Here is a 17,882-nt window from a genome sequence, read left to right on the forward strand (position 1 = left end):
TTGTTAAGCGCTTACTACGTGCCAAGCACTGTTCTAAGCGCTGGGGGGGATGCAAGGTGATCAGGTTGTCCCACGTGGGGCTCACAGTTTTCTTCATCCCCACTTTACAGATGAGGGAACTGAGGCACAGAAAATAATAATAATAATAATGGCATTTATTAAGCGCTTACTATGTGCAAAGCACTGTTCTGAGCGCCGGGAGGTTACAAGGTGATCAGGTTGTCCCCCGGGGGGCTCACAGTCTTAACTCCATTTTGCAGATGAGGGAACTGAGGCACAGAGAAGTGAAGCGACTCGCCCCAAGTCACACAGCCGATAAGCGGCGGAGGCGGGATTAGAACCCACGACCTCTGGTTCCCAAGCCCGGGTTCTTCCCACTGAGCCAATCGGTCACTCCATCACCGGTACTTCTTGAGCGCTACTGCATGCAGAGCGCTGTACTGAGCGCTAGGAAGAGGACACTATTACAGAGTCGGCGAGCACTCTCCCGTTGAACGGGGCTGGGCACACAGTAAGCGCTTAACGAATACCGTCGTTATTATTATCGTTATTAATAGGGACGGCATTTATTAAGCGCTTCCTGGTCTGCCGTGTGATCTTGGGCAAGCCATTTAGCTTTTCCGCGCCTCGGTTCCCGCACGTGGAAAACCGTGAGCCCCGGGCGGGAAAGGATTTGTGTTAAAAAAATCCCATAACAAAAAAAAGGAATGGAAGGCGTACGACCCGAAGGCGAAGACATGAAGAATAAACGGGAAAAAAAGGCAGAAAAAAAAAAGAAACCAAGGAAGAAAAAACAGAAAAAAAGAAAAGGAAGCAGAGACAAAACGGGAACCAAGATACAGGAGTTAAGAACTCAAAGGCTTGAATTAGGAGAGGCCAGATGATTTTTAGAACTGGCATTTTATCCGTCTTCAACATCGCTCGCCCTCAATCTATTCGATCCCGATAAAAGCACCTGTTCTCAACTCGCTAAAAGGAACCAAAAGAAATCAGCTCCAAACACGAGTGAGCGCTTATGTCACCGATTTTTAGAACTGGTATTTTATCCGTCTTCAAAATCACTCGGCCTCAATCTATTCGATCCCGATAAAAGCACCTGTTCTCAACTCACTAAAAGGAACCAAAAGAAATCAGCTCCAAAAACGAGTGAGCGCTTACCGATTTTTAGAACTGGTATTTTATCCGTCTTCAAAATGGCTCGGCCTCAATCTATTCCATCCCGATAAAAGCACCTGTTCTCAACTCGCTTAAAAGGAACCGAAAGAAATCAGTTCCAAACACGAGTGAGCGCTTACCTCACCGATTTTTAGAACTGGCATTTTATCCGTCTTCAAAATGTCTCGTCCTCAATCTATTCGATCCCGATAAAAGCACCTGTTCTCAACTCGCTAAAAAGAACCAAAATAAATCAATTCCAAAAACGAGTGAGCGCTTACCTCAACACTTTTTAGACCTGGTATTTTATCCGTCCTCAAAATCGCTCGGCCTCAATCTATTCGATCCCGATAAAAGCACCTGTTCTCAACTCGCTAAAAGGAACCAAAAGGAATCAGCTCCAAAAACGAGTGAGCGCTTACCGATTTTTAGAACTGGTATTTTATCCGTCTTCAAAATCGCTCGGCCTCCATCTATTCGATCCCGATAAAAGCACCTGTTCTCAACTCGCTAAAAGGAACCAAAAGAAATCAACTCCAAACACGAGTGAGCGCTTACCTCACTGATTTTTAGAACTGGTTTCTTATCCGTCTTCAAAATCGCTCGGCCTCAATCTATTCGATCCCGATAAAAGCACCTGTTCTCAACTCGCTAAAAGGAACCAAAAGAAATCAGCTCCAAAAACGAGTGAGCGCTTACCTCACCAATTTTTAGAACTGGTTTTTTATCCGTCTTCAAAATGGCTTGGCCTCAATCTATTCGATCCCGATAAAAGCACCTTTTCTCAACTCGCTAAAAGGAACCAAAAGAAATCAGCTCCAAAAACGAGTGAGCGCTTACGTCACCAATTTTTAGAACTGGTATTTTATCCGTCTTCAAAATCGCTCGTCCTCAATCTATTCGATCCCGATAAAAGCACCTGTTCTCAACTCGCTAAAGAGAACCAAAATAAATCAGTTCTAAAAATGAGTGAGCGCTTACCTCACTGATTTTTAGAACTGGTTTTTTATCCGTCTTCAAAATCGCTCGTCCTCAATCTATTCGATCCCGATAAAAGCACCTGTTCTCAACTCGCTAAAAGGAACCAAAAGAAATCAGCTCCAAACACGAGTGAGTGCTTACCTCACCGATTTTTAGAACTGGTATTTTATCCGTCTTCAAATTCGCTCGCCCTCAGTCTATTCGATCCCGATAAAAGCACCTGTTCTCAACTCGCTAAAAGGAACCAAAAGAAATCAGTTCCCAAAACGAGTGAGCGCTTATGTCACCGATTTTTAGAACTGGTATTTTATCCGTCTTCAAAATCTCTCGGCCTCAATCTATTCGATCCCGATAAAAGCACCTGTTCTCAACTCACTAAAAAGAACCAAAAGAAATCAGCTCCAAACACGAGTGAGCGCTTACCTCACCGATTTTTAGAACTGGTATTTTATCCGTCCTCAAAATGGCTCGTCCTCAAGCTATTCGATCCCGATAAAAGCACCTGTTCTCAACTCGCTAAAAGGAACAAAAGAAATCAGCTCCAAACACGAGTGAGCGCTTACGTCACCGATTTTTAGAACTGGTATTTTATCCGTCTTCAAAATCGCTCGGCCTCAATCTATTCGATCCCGATAAAAGCACCTGTTCTCAACTCGCTAAAAAGAACCAAAAGAAATCAGCTCCAAACACAAGTGAGCGCTTACCTCACTGATTTTTAGAACTGGTTTTTTATCCGTCTTCAAAATGTCTCGTCCTCAATCTATTTGATCCCGATAAAAGCACCTGTTCTCAACTCGCTAAAAAGAACCAAAATAAATCAATTCCAAAAACGAGTGAGTGCTTACCTCACCACTTTTTAGAACTGGTATTTTATCCGTCCTCAAAATTGCTCGGCCTCAATCTATTCGATCCCGATAAAAGCACCTGTTCTCAACTCGCTAAAAAGAACCAAAAGACATCAGCTCCAAAAATGAGTGAGCGCTTACCTCACCGATTTTTAGAACTGGTTTTTTATCTGTCTTCAAAATCGCTCGGCCTCAATCGATTCTATCCCGATAAAAGCACCTGTTCTCAACTCGCTAAAAGGAACCAAAAGAAATCAGCTCCAAAAACGAGTGAGCGCTTACCTCACCCATTTTTAGAACTGGTTTTTTATCCGGCCTCAAAATCGCTCGGCCTCAATCTATTCGATCCCGATAAAAGCACCTGTTCTCAACTCGCTAAAAAGAACCAAAAGGAATCAGATCCAAACACGAGTGAGCGCTTACCTCACCGATTTTTAGAACTGGTATTTTATCTGTCTTCAAAATCGCTCGTCCTCAATCTATTCGATCCTGATAAAAGCACCTGTTCTCAACTCGCTAAAAAGAACCAAAAGGAATCAACTCCAAAAACGAGTGAGCGCTTACCAATCTTTAGAACTGGTATTTTATCCGTCCTCAAAATTGCTCGGCCTCAATCTATTCGATCCCGATAAAAGCACCTCTTCTCAACTCGCTAAAAGGAACCAAAAGAAATCAACTCCAAAAACGAGTGCGCGCTTACCGATTTTTAGAACTGATATTTTATCCGCCTTCAAAATCGCTCGTCCTCAATCTATTCGATCCCAATAAAAGCACCTGTTCTCAACTCGCTAAAAGGAACCGAAAGAAATCAGTTCCAAACACGAGGAGCGCTTACCTCACCGATTTTTAGACCTGGTATTTTATCCGTCTTCAAAATTTCTCGGCCTCAATCTATTCGATCCCGATAAAAGCACCTGTTCTCAACTCGCTAAAAGGAACCAAAAGGAATCAGCTCCAAAAACGAGTGAGCGCTTACGTCACCGATTTTTAGACCTGGTATTTTATCCATCTTCAAAATCGCTCGGCCTCAATCTATTCGATCCCGATAAAAGCACCTGTTCTCAACTCGCTAAAAGGAACCAAAAGAAATCAGCTCCCAAAACGAGTGAGCGCTTACCTCACCGATTTTTATAACTGGTATTTTAACCGTCTTCAAAATGGCTCATCCTCAATCTATTCGATCCCAATAAAAGCACCTGTTCTCAACTCGCTAAAAGGAACCAAAAGAAATCAGCTCCCAAAACGAGTGAGCGCTTACCTCACTGATTTTTAGAACTGGTATTTTAACCGTCTTCAAAATGGCTCGTCCTCAATCTATTCCATCCCGATAAAAGCACCTGTTCTTAACTCGCTAAAAGGAACCAAAAGAAATCAGCTCCAAACACGAGTGAGCGCTTACCTCACCGATTTTTAGAACTGGTTTTTTATCCGTCTTCAAAATCACTCGGCCTCAATCTATTCGATCCCGATAAAAGCACATCATCTCAACTCGCTAAAAAGAACCAAAAGGAATCAGTTCCCAAAACGAGGGAGCGCTTACCTCTCCAATATAGACTACAATAATGCAATCCAACTTCTCTTCGGGAGATAATTTATCGATCAGGGAATGGAGAGTCTCCGTGAGGTATGATTTGACTTTCCTCTTCACGGTGGGAATCCCCATGACGATTGAAACTGAAAGGAAACGAAAGGATCGTCAGGGCGGACGCCACCCAGGGTAGTAAACGATCTCGGAGGTGATCGGGAGGGATCCAAGGTGACTGGGTTCATTCATTCAATAGTATTTATTGAGCGCTTACTGAGTGCAGAACACTGTACTAAGCGCTTGGGAAGTCCAAGTCGGCGACATCTAGAGACGGTCCCTACCCGACGGCGGGCTCACAGGCTAGAAGGGGGAGACAGACGACAAAACGAAACATATTAACAAAATAAAATAAATAGAATAGATATGTCCCACGGGGGGCTCCCAGTCTTCATCCCCGTTTTCCAGATGAAGGAACTGAGGCACAGGGAAGTGAAGTGGCTCGTCCCAAGCCACACAGCTGATGAGTGGTGGTGCCGGCATTAGAACCCATGACCTCGGACTCCCAAGCCCGGCCTCTTCCCACTGAGCCAATCGATCAGTCCATCAACGGTACTTCTTGAGCGCTTACTGCGTGCAGAGCGCTGTGCTGAGCGCTAGGGAGAGGACACTATCACAGAGTCGGCAAGCACGTTCGCGTTGCACAGAACGGTGCTGGGCACACAGAAAGCGCTTAACGAATACCGACGTTATTATTATTGTTATTAACAATTTATTACGCGCTTACTATGTGCAAAGCACTGTTCTAAGCGCTGGGGAGGTTACAAGGTGATCAGGTTGTCCCAAATGGGGATCACTGTCTTTATCCCCATTTTCCAGATGAGGTAACTGAGGCCCAGAGAAGTGAAGTGACTGGCCCAAAGTCACACAGCTGACAAGTGGCGGAGCCGGGATTTTATGGTGGCATTTATTAAGCGCTTACTATGTGTAAAGCACTGTCCTAAGCGCCGGGGAGGTTACAAAGCAATCAGGTTGTCCCACAAGGGGCTCACACTCTTCATCCCCATTTTACAGATGAGGGAACTGAGGCCCAGAGAAGTGAAGTGACTGGGCCAAAGTCATACAGCTGACAAGTGGCGAAGCCAGGATTTTATGATGGCATTTATTAAGCGCTTACTACGTGCAAAGCACTGTTCTAAGCGCCGGGGAGGTTACAAAGCGATCGGGTTGTCCCACGACGGGCTCACACTCTTCATCCTCATTTTCCAGATGAGGGAACTGAGGCCCAGAGAAGTCAAGTGACTGGCCCAAAGTCACACAGCTGACAAGTGGCGGAGCCAGGATTTTATGATGGCATTTATGAAGCGCTTACTATGTGCAAAGCACTGTTCTAAGCGCCGGGGAGGTTACAAAGCGATCGGGTTGTCCCACGACGGGCTCACACTCTTCATCCTCATTTTCCAGATGAGGGAACTGAGGCCCAGAGAAGTCAAGTGACTGGCCCAAAGTCACACAGCTGACAAGTGGCGGAGCCAGGATTTTATGATGGCATTTATGAAGCGCTTACTATGTGCAAAGCACTGTTCTAAGCGCCGGGGAGGTTACAAAGCGATCGGGTTGTCCCACGACGGGCTCACACTCTTCATCCTCATTTTCCAGATGAGGGAACTGAGGCCCAGAGAAGTCAAGTGACTGGCCCAAAGTCACACAGCTGACAAGTGGCGAAGCCGGGATTTTATGATGGCATTTATTAAGCGCTTACTATGTGCAAAGCACTGTTCTAAGGGCCGGGGCGGTAACAAGGCGATCAGGTTGTCCCACAGGGGGCTCACACTCTTCATCCCCATTTTCCAGATGAGGGAACTGAGGCCCAGAGAAGTGAAGTGACTGGCCCAAAGTCACAGAGCTGACAAGTGGCGAAGCCAGGATTTTATGGTGGCATTTATGAAGCGCTTACTATGTGCAAAGCACTGTTCTAAGCACCGGAGAGGTTGCAAAGCGATCAGGTTGTCCCACGGGGGGCTCACACTCTTCATCCTCATTTTCCAGATGGGGGAACTGAGGCCCAGAGCAGTCAAGTGACTGGCCCAAAGTCACACAGCTGACAAGTGGCGGAGCCGGGATTTTATGGTGGCATTTATGAAGCGCTTACTATGTGTAAAGCACTGTTCTAAGCGCCGGGGAGGTTACAAAGCGATCGGGTTGTCCCACGGGGGGCTCACACTCTTCATCCTCATTTTCCAGATGAGGGAACTGAGGCCCAGAGAAGTGAAGTGACCGGGCCAAAGTCACACAGCTGACAAGTGGCTAAGCCGGGATTTTATGATGGCATTTATTAAGCGCTTACTATGTGCAAAGCACTGTTCTAAGCGCCGGGGAGGTTGCAAAGCGATCAGGTTGTCCCACGACGGGCTCACGCTCTTCATCCTCATTTTCCAGATGAGGGAACTGAGGCCCAGAGAAGTCAAGTGACAGGCCCAAAGTCACCCAGCCGACAAGCGGCGGAGCCGGGATTTGAACCCGTGACCTCGGACTCCAAAGCCCGGGCTCTTTCCGCTGAGCCACGCTGCTTATTACGGAGCTAACGCCCACCCCGCGCCCACACGTACGAGAGTGCGAACTTACCGCCCGTCCTCCCGAAGCCGATCTGCACGCCCGGTCGGAGGGTCCCTTCATTCTTCAATAAATGAGGCAGGTGATAATAAATGTTTGGCACCTGAAGGGATCTTTTGCTCGTCAGCTCCTTCAAAAGTTTCAAGGTATCGTCTGCGACACAGAAAGCGGCGGGGAACATTCCCATCGGTCGAGAATATTACTCTATTTTACTTGCACAGATTTATTATTCCATTTCTTTGATTTTGTTAATGGAACATTCCCATCGGTCGAGAATATTACTCTATTTTACTCGCACAGATTTACTATTCCATTTCTTTGATTTTGCTAATCTGTTTCGTTTTGTTGTCGGTCTCCCCCTTCGAGACTGTGAGCCCGCCGTCGGGTAGGGACCGTCTGTAGATGTGGTTCGCGGTCTTAAAATCCCCATTTTATAGATGGGGGAACTGAGGCCCGGAGAAGTGAAGCGACTTGCCCAGTTGGCGGAGCCGGGATTTGAACCCACGACCTCTGACTCCAAAGCCCGGGCTCTTTCCGTCGAGCCACGCTGCTTCTCTGATTGTAATGGTGTACAGTGCTTTGCACATAGTAAGCGCTTAATAAATGCCATCATTATTATTATTATTATTATTACTCTCCCCAGCGCTTAGTACAGTGCTTTGGATGCAGTAAGCGCTCAGACACGACGGAGCGAATGAATCGTCCCCAATTAATGGAACGTTAATCCTGCTTCGTTACATGTAATAATAATAATGATGATGGCATTTGTTAAGCGCTTACTATGTGCAAAGCACTGTTCTAAGCGCTGGGGAGGTTACAAGGTGATCAGGTTGGCCCACGGGGGGCTCACAGTCTGAAAGCCCTCGGGGCTTCCGAGATTTACCAGGAAATCCCGACGAGCGTCTTTCCAAATAAATCTCGGCACTTTCCTCTCCACGCCGGGAGAAGCAGCGTGGCTCAGTGGAAAGAGCCCGGGCTTTGGAGTCACGGGGCGTGGGTTCAAATCCCGACTCCGCCAATTGGGCAAGTCGCTTCACTTCTCTGGGCCTCAGTTACCTCATCTATAAAATGAGGAGTAAGACTGCGAACCCCGCCGTGGGACAACCTGATCACCTTGTAACCTCCCCAGCGCTTAGAACAGTGCTTTGCACCTAGTAAGCGCTTAACAAATGCCATCATCATTATTATTATTATTATGGGTTCAAATCCCGACTCCGCCAACTGTCAGCTGTGTGACTTGGGCGAGTCGCTTCACTTCTCTGGGCCTCAGTTCCCTCATCTGTCAAATGGGGATTAAGACCGCGACACCCTCCGTGGGACAACCTGATCACCCTGTATCCTCCCCAGCGCTTAGAACAGTGCTTTGCACCTAGTAAGCGCTTAACAAATGCCATCATTATTATTATTATGGGTTCAAATCCCACCTCCGCCAACTGTCAGCTGTGTGACTTGGGCGAGTCGCTTCACTTCTCTGGGCCTCAGTTCCCTCATCTGTAAAATGGGGATTAAGACCGTGAACCCCCCGTGGGACAACCTGATCGCCTTGTATCCTCCCAAGTCCCTCCTAGATGGTGATCCCGCTGTCGGGCTCTCTATGTTGCCAACTTGGACTTCCCAAGCGCTTAGCCCAGTGCTCTGCACACCGCAGGCGCTCAATAAATACGACTGAAGGAACGAACGGTGCATAGTAAGCGCTTAATAAACGCCGTTATTATTATTCTATCGCTTCCGACGGTACCGTTCGTCCGATTCAATCGCCACGCCGTGCGCGGAGCAGCGGACTAAGGGCTCGGGAGGGGACGCGGCGCGCCGGCCGCCCAAGACGAGCTTTCCGGGCCGGAGGGGAAGCCGGCGCCGCGTTATTTCCATCATCATCATCATCATCAATCGTATTTATTGAGCGCTTACGATGTGCAGAGCACTGTACTAAGCGCTTGGGAAGTCCAAATTGGCAACATCTAGAGACAGTCCCTACCCAACAGTGGGCTCACAGTCTAAAAGGGGGAGACGGAGAACAAAACCAAACATACTAAGTAGGCAAAGTACAGTTCACGAGCATTAAGTCAGTCAATGATATTCATTGAGCGCTTACTTTGTGTGGAGACCTAAGTGCTCAGGAGAGTAGAATAGAGTGAATAGATAAAGGTCTGGGTCTTCAAGGAGTGTGTGATCTAGTGGCATTGACAGACACAGGAAGAAACTTGTATACACAGGAGCATACACAGGAAGAGGTATATATGTATATATGTTTGTACATATTTATTACTCTATTTATTTATTAATTTATTTTATTTGTACATACCTATTCTATTTATTTTATTTTGTTGGTATGTTTGGTTTTGTTCTCTGTCTCCCCCTTTTAGACCGTGAGCCCACTGGTGGGTAGGGACTGTCTCTATGTGTTGCCAATTTGGGCTTAGTCCAGTGCTCTGCACATAGTAAGCGCTCAATAAATACGATTGATGATGATGATGATGATACTAACAAAATGAAATAAATAGGATAGATATGTACAAGTAAAATAGAGTAATAAATATGTACAAGCATATATACATATATACAGGTGCTGTGGGGAAGGGAAGGAGGTAAGATGGGGGGATGGAGAGGGGGACGAGGGGGAGAGGAAGGAAGGGGCTCAATCAATCAATCAATCAATCAATCGTATTTATTGAGCGCTTACTATGTGCAGAGCACTGTACTAAGCGCTTGGGAAGTACAAATTGGCATCACATAGAGACAGTCCCTACCCAACAGTGGGCTCACAGTCTAAAAGGGGGAGACAGAGAACAGAACGAAACATACCAACAAAATAAAATAAGTAGGAGAGAAATGTACAAGTAAAATAAATAAATAAATAAATAAACAGAGTAATAAATATGTACAACCATATATCCATATATACAGGTGCTGTGGGGAAGGGAAGGAGGTAAGACGGGGATGGAGAGGGGGACGAGGGGGAGAGGAAAGAAGGGGCTCAGTCTGGGAAGGCCTCCTGGAGGAGGTGAGCTCTCAGCAGGGCCTTGAAGGGAGGAAGAGAGCGAAATTGGCGGATGGGCGGAGGGATTGGGGGCATTCGAGGCCCGGGGGATGACGTGGGCCGGGGGTCGATGGCGGGACGGGCGAGAACGAGGCACGGGGAGGAGATTAGCGGTGGAGGAGCGGAGGGTGCGGGCTGGGCTGGAGAAGGACAGAAGGGAGGTGAGGGAGGAGGGGGCCAGGGGATGGACAGCCTGGAAGCCCAGGGTGAGGAGTTTCTGCCTGACGCGCGGATTTTCTCACCCGAAACGCCGTTCAGGGCACCGCGGCTGCCGTTGGCCTCTGCCACGGCTCTCCGCAGCTGCTCCGAGATGGCGTTGAGCTCCGCCGAGCGCTGCAGCGTCCTGTGCTCCGCTATCCGCAGCCGTTCCTTCAGGGCGTGGAATTCCCGTCGGTAAGCCACCAGCCTTTCTGCGGGAAATAAGCCCGCCGGCGGCGGCGGCGCCGTTTTGAGCCGTCCATAAGCCGGGGCGGCGGGATGAGAAGCGGTGGGCATTAAGCACAATGTAAGTGCTTAATAAATGCCAACATTATTATCATTATTATTATTCTCTGGGCCTCAGTTCCCTCATCTGTCAAATGGGGATGAAGACTGGGAGCCCCCCGTGGGACAACCTGATCACCTTGGGACCTCCCCGGAGCTTAGAAAGGTGCTTTGCACATGGTAAGCGCTTAATAAATGCCATCACTATTATTATTATTATTATTCTCTGGGCCTCAGTTCCCTCATCTGTCAAATGGGGATGAAGACTGGGAGCCCCCCCGTGGGACAACCTGATCACCTTGGAACCTCCCCGGCGCTTAGAACGGTGCTTTGCACATAGTAAGCGCTTAATAAACGCCAATATTATTATTATTATTATTATTCTCTGGGCCTCAGTTCCCTCATCTGTCAAATGGGGATGAAGACTGGGAGCCCCCCATGGGACAACCTGATCACCTTGGGACCTCCCCGGCGCTTAGAAAGGTGCTTTGCACATAGTAAGCGCTTAATAAATGCCAACATTATTATTATTATTATTATTCTCTGGGCCTCAGTTCCCTCATCTGTCAAATGGGGATTAAGACTGTGAGCCCCCCGTGGGACAACCTGATCACCTTGTAACCTCCCCGGAGCTTAGAACAGTGCTTTGCACATAGTAAGCACTTAATAAATGCCAACATTATTATTATTATTATTATTATTCTCTGGGCCTCAGTTCCCTCATCTGTCAAATGGGGATGAAGACTGGGAGCCCCCCGTGGGACAACCTGATCACCTTGTAACCTCCCCGGAGCTTAGAACAGTGCTTTGCACATAGTAAGCGCTTAATAAATGCCAACATTATTATTATTATTATTATTCTCTGGGCCTCAGTTCCCTCATCTGTCAAATGGGGATGAAGACTGGGAGCCCACCGTGGGACAACCTGATCACCTTGGAACCTCCCCAGCGCTTAGAACGGTGCTTTGCACATAGTAAGCGCTTAATAAACGCCAACATTATTATTATTATTATTCTCTGGGCCTCAGTTCCCTCATCTGTCAAATGGGGATGAAGACTGGGAGCCCCCCGTGGGACAACCTGATCACCTTGTAACCTCCCCAGTGCTTAGAGCTGTGCTTTGCACATAGTAAGCGCTTAATAAATGCCAACATTATTATTATTATTATTCTCTGGGCCTCAGTTCCCTCATCTGTTAAATTGGGATGAAGACTGGGATCCCCCCGTGGGACAACCTGATCCCCTTGTAACCTCCTCGGCGCTTAGAACGGTGCTTTGCACATAGTAAGCGCTTAATAAATGCCATCATCATTATTATTATTATTCTCTGGGCCTCAGTTCCCTCATCTGTCAAATGGGGATGAAGACCGTGAGCCCCCCGTGGGACAACCTGATCACCTTGTAACCTCCCCGGCGCTTAGAACGGTGCTTTGCACATAGTAGGCGCTTAATAAATGCCATCATTATTATTATTATTACGAGATGCTGGATTCCGTGGAACCGCCGAGGCACGCCTTTCCCCGCCACGGAAATCTCCCGCGGGGGATTCCGAGCTGCCAGCTTGTCCTTCCCCAAGCGCTTAGTACAGTGCCCTGCACACAGTAAGTGCTCAATAAATACGACTGAATGAGTGAATGAGTGAATGAGCCTGAAACACGAGGCCGCGCGACGGGCCAGAGGCGGAGCCGGGATCGAAATCCGCGGCCTCCGATGCCCAATCCGGGGCTCTTTTGGCCGGGCCGTGAAAAGGGCGCTACCTAAATGGCTCCGTGGATCCAACCTAGATTACTGTTTGATGTCTTGCCGTCTGTCTCCCCTCTCATGGACCGTGAGCCCGTCGTCGGATAGGGATCGTCTCCCTCTAATAATAATAATGATAATAATAGTAATGATTCATTCAGTCATTCAATCGTATTTATAATAATAATGATAATAATAATTATTCATTCAGTCATTCAATCATATTTATTGAGCGCTTCCTGTGTGCAGAGCACTGTACTAAGCGCTTGGGAAGGACAAGTTGGCAACACATAGAGACGGGCCCTACCCAACAACGGGGTCACAGTCTAGAAATGGCATTTATTAAGCGCTTACTGTGTGCCAAGCACCTTCCTCACCTTTCCCGTTCTGCCAGGCGGTGTACCAGGAGAAACTGAGGAAGGAGGTGACGAAGACCAAGGCGGCGGCCACGGGGCCATTTCGCAGCCTCATCTCAGCCCCAGCATCTCACGCCGGGCGGCGGCCGGGGGCGACGACATCGGGGTCGGGCCGCTTGCGGGACGCCCTCAGTCCGGACGGTCCCGCGCGGGAGGAATCCCCATCCCGGCGTGGCTTCCCGGGATGCCCGGAGCCGAAGGCGGGGCCCGCTCTTCTTCCTGCGCGGGGAGAATCAATCAATCAATCAATCAATCGTATTTATTGAGCGCTTACTATGTGCAGAGCACTGGACTAAGCGCTTGGGAAGTACAAATTGGCAACATATAGAGACCGTCCCTACCCAACAGTGGGCTCACAGTCGAAAAGGGGGAGACGGAGAACAGAACCAAACATACCAACAAAATAAAATAAATAGGATAGAAATGGACAAGTAAAATAAATAAATAAATAAATAAATAAATAAATAGAGAAAATCCATTCAGCACCTGATCCGGGAGGGAGATCTCCTTGGGTCATTCATTCAATCGTATTTATTGAGCGCTTACTGTATATATACCTACTGTCGGGTAGGGACCGTCTCTCTATGTTGCCAACTTGGACTTCCCAAGCGCTTAGTACAGTGCTCTGCACACAGTAAGCGCTCAATAAATATGATTGATTGATTGATGTTTGTACAGATTTATTACTCTATTTATTTTACTTGTACATATCCATTCTATTTATTTTATTTTGTTAATATGGTGGGTTTTGTTCTCTGTCTCCCCCTTCTAGACTGTGAGCCCACTGGTGGGTAGGGACCGTCTCTATATGTTGCCAAGCGCTTAGTACAGTGCTCTGCACACAGTAAGTGCTCAATAAATACGATTGATTGATTCATATGTTTGTACAGATTTATTACTCTATTTATTTATTTATTTTACTTGTACATATCCATTTTCTATTTATTTTATTAATATGTTTGGTTTTGTTGTCTGTCTCCCCTTTCTAGACTGTGAGCCCACTGTCCGGTAGGGACCATCTCTAGATGTTGCCAACTTGTACTTCCCAAGCGCTTAGTACAGTGCTCTGCACACAGTAAGTGCTCAATAAATACAATTGATTGATTGATATATGTTTGTACGGATTTATTACTCTATTTATTTTACTTGTCCATATCTATTCTATTTATTTTATTTTGTTAATATGTTTGGTTTTGTTCTCCGTCTCCCCCTTCTAGACTGTGAGCCCGCTGCTGGGTAGGGACCGCCTCTAGATGTTGCCAACTTGGACTTCCCAAGCGCTTAGTACAGTGCTCTGCACACAGTAAGTTCTCAATAAATATGACTGATTGATTGATATGTTTGTACAGATTTATTACTCTATTTATTTATTTATTTTACTTGTACATATCTATTCTATTTATTTTATTTTGTTAATATGTTTGGTTTTGTTGTCTGTCTCCCCCTTCTAGACTGTAAGCCCGCTGTTGAGTAGGGACTGTCTCTATATGTTGCCCACTTGGACTTCGCAAGTGCTTAGTACAGTGCTCTGCACACAGTAAGCGCTTAATAAATATGATTGATTGATGTTTGTACAGATCTATTACTCTATTTCTTTTACTTGTACATATCTATTCTATTTATTTTATTTTGTTAGTATGTTTGGTTTTGTTCTCTGTCTCCCCCTTCTAGACTGTGAGCTCGCTGTTGGGTCGGGACCGTCTCTATATGTTGCCAACTTGTACTTCCCAAGCGCTTAGTACAGTGCTCTGCACACAGTAAGTGCTCAATAAACACGATTGATTGATTGATATATGTTTCTACAGATTTATTACTCTATTTATTTTACTTGTACATATCTATTCTATTTATTTTATTTTGTTAATATGTTGGGTTTTGTTCTCCGTCTCCCCCTTTTAGACTGTGAGCCCGCTGTTGGGTCGGGACCGTCTCTATATGTTGCCAACTTGGACTTCGCAAGTGCTTAGTACAGTGCTCTGCACACAGTAAGCGCTCAATAAATATGATTGATTGATGTTTGTACAGATTTATTACTCTATTTATTTATTTCTTTTACTTGTACATATCTATTCTATTTATTTTATTTTGTTAGTATGTTTGGTTTTGTTGTCTATCTCCCCCTTCTAGACTGTGAGCCCGCTGTTGGGTCGGAACCATCTCTAGATGTTGCCAACCTGGACTTCCCAAGCGCTTAGTACAGTGCTCTGCACACAGTAAGTGCTCAATAAATATGATTGATTGATTGATTGATATGTTTGTACAGACTTATTACTCTATTTATTTATTTTACTTGTACATATCCATTCTATTTATTTCATTTTGTTAATATGTTTGGTTTTGTTCTCTGTCTCCCCCATCTAGACTGTGAGCCCGCTGTTGGGTAGGGTCCGTCTCTAGATGTTGCCAACTTGGACTTCCCAAGCGCTTCGTACAGTGCTCTGCACACAGTAAGTGCTCAATAAATACGAATGATTGATTGATTGACAGAGTGCTTGGGAAATCAATCAATCATATTTATTGCGCACTTACTGTGTGCAGAGCACTGTACTAAGCGCTTGGGAAGTACAAGTTAGCAACATATAATAGGGGAAATGATATTATATATGGGAATATATAATATGGGAAATAATAATAATAATAATTATGGCATTTATTAAGCGCTTACTATGTGCAAAGCCCTGTTCTAAGCGCTGTGGAGGTTACAAGGCGATCAGGTTGTCCCACGGGGGGCTCACAGTCTTTAATCCCCATTTTCCAGATCAATCAATCAATTGTGTTCATTGAGCGCTTACTGTGGGCAGAGCACTGTACTGAGCACTTGGGAAATAATAATAATAATAATGATGGCATTTATTAAGTGCTATGTGCAAAGCACTGTTCTAAGTGCTGGGGAGGTTACAAGGCGATCAGTTGTCCCACCGGGGGCTCACAGCATTTAATCCCCATTTTCCAGATCAATCAATAATCAATCGTATTTATTGAGCATTTACTGTGGGCAGTGCACTGTACTGAGCGCTTGGGAAATAATAATAATAATACTAATCATGATGGCATTTATTAAGCACTTAGTATGTGCAAAGCACTGTTCTAAGTGCCAGGGAGGTTACAAGGTGATCAGGTTGTCCCACGGGGGGTGGGGGCTCACAGTCTTTAATCCCCATTTTCCGGATCAATCAATCAATCAATCGTATTTATTGAGCGCTTACTGTGTGCAGAGCACTGTATTAAGCGCTTGGGAAGTCCAAGTTGGCAACATCTAGAGATGGTCCCTACCCAACAGCGGGCTCACAGTCTAGAAGGGGGAGACAGACAACAAAACAAAACATATTAACCAAATAAAATAAATAGAATAGATGAGGGATAGTTCCAGATGAGGGAACTGAGGCCCAGAGAATAATAATGATAATAATAATGGCATTTATTAAGCGCTTACTCTGTGCAAAGCACCGTTCTACGCGCTGGGGAGGTTACAAGCATTATTCTTCTCTGGGCCTCAGTGACCTCCTCTGGAAAATGGGGGTGAAAAGGGGGAGCCTTGCGTGGGACGACCCGATGACCCTGTGTCTCCCCCGGCGCTTAGCACAGTGCTTGGCACGTAGTAAGCGCTTAAGAAATGCATCATCATTGTTGGTATTATTCTTCTCTGGGCCTCAGTGACCTCACCTGGAAAATGGGGGTGAAAAGGGGGAGCACAGCAGGGGACGACGTCCTTCATGGGTGTCGGTAGCAGCGTTTAGTACAGTGCTGGGCACGTGGTCATTGGGGGCGTGGCCACGTGACGCGCATGCCCATTGGGGGCGTGGTCATTCGGAGCACGTGGTCATCGGGGGCGTGGCCAATGGGAGCGCGAGGCCGCTGGGGGCGTGGCCGGTGAAGGGCAGCGGACCAATGGGAGCGAGGGGCCGTTGGGGGCGTGGCCGGTGAAGGGCAGCGGACCAATGGGAGCGAGGGGCCGTGGGGGGCGTGGCCGTTCGGAGCACGCGGCCGTTGTGGGCGTGGTCAGATCGGGCGATTGGGCCAATGGGGGCGTGGTCGCTGGGCGCGCGTTCCCCCTTGAGGCGGGGCCATCGGGCGCGCATGCCCACCGGGGGCGTGGACATTCCGAGCACGTGGTAGCTGGAGGCGTGACCAATGGGAGCGCGGGGCCGTTGGGGGCGTGACCGAGTGACCGTTAGGGGCGTGTCCGTTCGGTGCACGTGGCCAGAGGGGGCGATGTACCAATGGGGGCGTGCCCGTCCGGAGCACGTGCCTGTTGGGGGCGTGGCCACTAGGAGCACGTGGCCAGAGGGGGAGATGGACCAATGGGGGCATGCCCGCCCAGAGCACGTGACCGTTGGAGGCGGGGCCATCGGACGCGCATGTCCACTGGGGGCGTGGACATTCCGAGCACGTGGTAGTTGGAGGCGTGGCCAATGGGAGCGTGGGGTCGTTGGGGCTTGTGCCCGTCCGGAGCACGTGACCATTAGGGGCGTGTCCATCCGGTGCACGTGGCCAGAGGGGGCGATGGACCAATGGGGGCGTGCCCGCCCGGAGCACGCGAACGTTGGGGGCGTGGCCACTCGGAGCACGTCGCCCGAGGGGGCGATGGATCGTTGGGGGGCGGGGCCACTGGGAGCGCGTGCCCGCGCGGAGCACGTGACCGGCGGGGGCGGTGCCGTCGGGAGCGCGGCTGGTGGCCCTATGTGGCGGTGACGTCATGGGGCGGGGCCAGGGGCCATCGGTGGGATGACGTCATCGGGGCAGCTTTTCCCCCTGGGGGCGGGGCCCGGAGGGTCGAAGGAAAGCACCGCCGCCCGCCTGTCCCCGCGGGCCCCGCACACTCACCGCACCGGGCCCGCTCCGGGCTCCGCTCCGCCGCCGCCGCCTCCGCCGTCAGGCCAGGCCTCGCCTCAGCGGGCGGAACCCCGCCTCGGGCCCCGCCCCCCGCGCCGGACGCCGCGCACCCATTGGCCCGCCGCCCCATCCGTCACGGCCCCCACCTCGCCTCGCCATTGGTCCGCCGCCCCATTCGTCACGCCCCCCTGCCCCCGCCCCGCCATTGGCTCTTGGCCCCATCAGTCACGCGCCCGCCCCGCCATTGGCCCGCCGCC

The 17,882-nt window shown here is 48.4% G+C and overlaps 1 protein-coding gene across 2 annotated transcripts in view; it reads right to left on the reverse strand.

Annotated features, from left to right (window-relative positions):
• The window catches only part of MGAT4A (alpha-1,3-mannosyl-glycoprotein 4-beta-N-acetylglucosaminyltransferase A), a 43,363-nt gene extending 25,721 nt beyond the window's left edge, over positions 1–17,642 (reverse strand). Inside the window, exons 1-5 of one of the 2 annotated variants that reach the window (XM_038757210.1) lie at positions 17,617–17,642; positions 12,754–13,011; positions 10,396–10,563; positions 7,129–7,269; positions 4,522–4,655 (exon numbers count right to left, since the gene is read on the reverse strand). In XM_038757210.1, the coding sequence (XP_038613138.1) occupies positions 4,522–4,655; positions 7,129–7,269; positions 10,396–10,563; positions 12,754–12,847 (537 nt within the window). In that variant the 5' untranslated portion in view covers positions 12,848–13,011; positions 17,617–17,642. Of the gene's footprint in view, positions 1–4,521; positions 4,656–7,128; positions 7,270–10,395; positions 10,564–12,753; positions 13,012–16,455; positions 16,531–17,616 lie in introns of those variants that run through there. The other variant, XM_038757209.1, reaches the window with a different exon arrangement.
• Positions 17,643–17,882: the final 240 nt, after the last annotated feature.

The sequence above is a fragment of the Tachyglossus aculeatus genome, chromosome 15 (genome assembly GCF_015852505.1).
Source record: "Tachyglossus aculeatus isolate mTacAcu1 chromosome 15, mTacAcu1.pri, whole genome shotgun sequence".
Classification (NCBI taxonomy): Eukaryota; Metazoa; Chordata; class Mammalia; order Monotremata; family Tachyglossidae; genus Tachyglossus; species Tachyglossus aculeatus.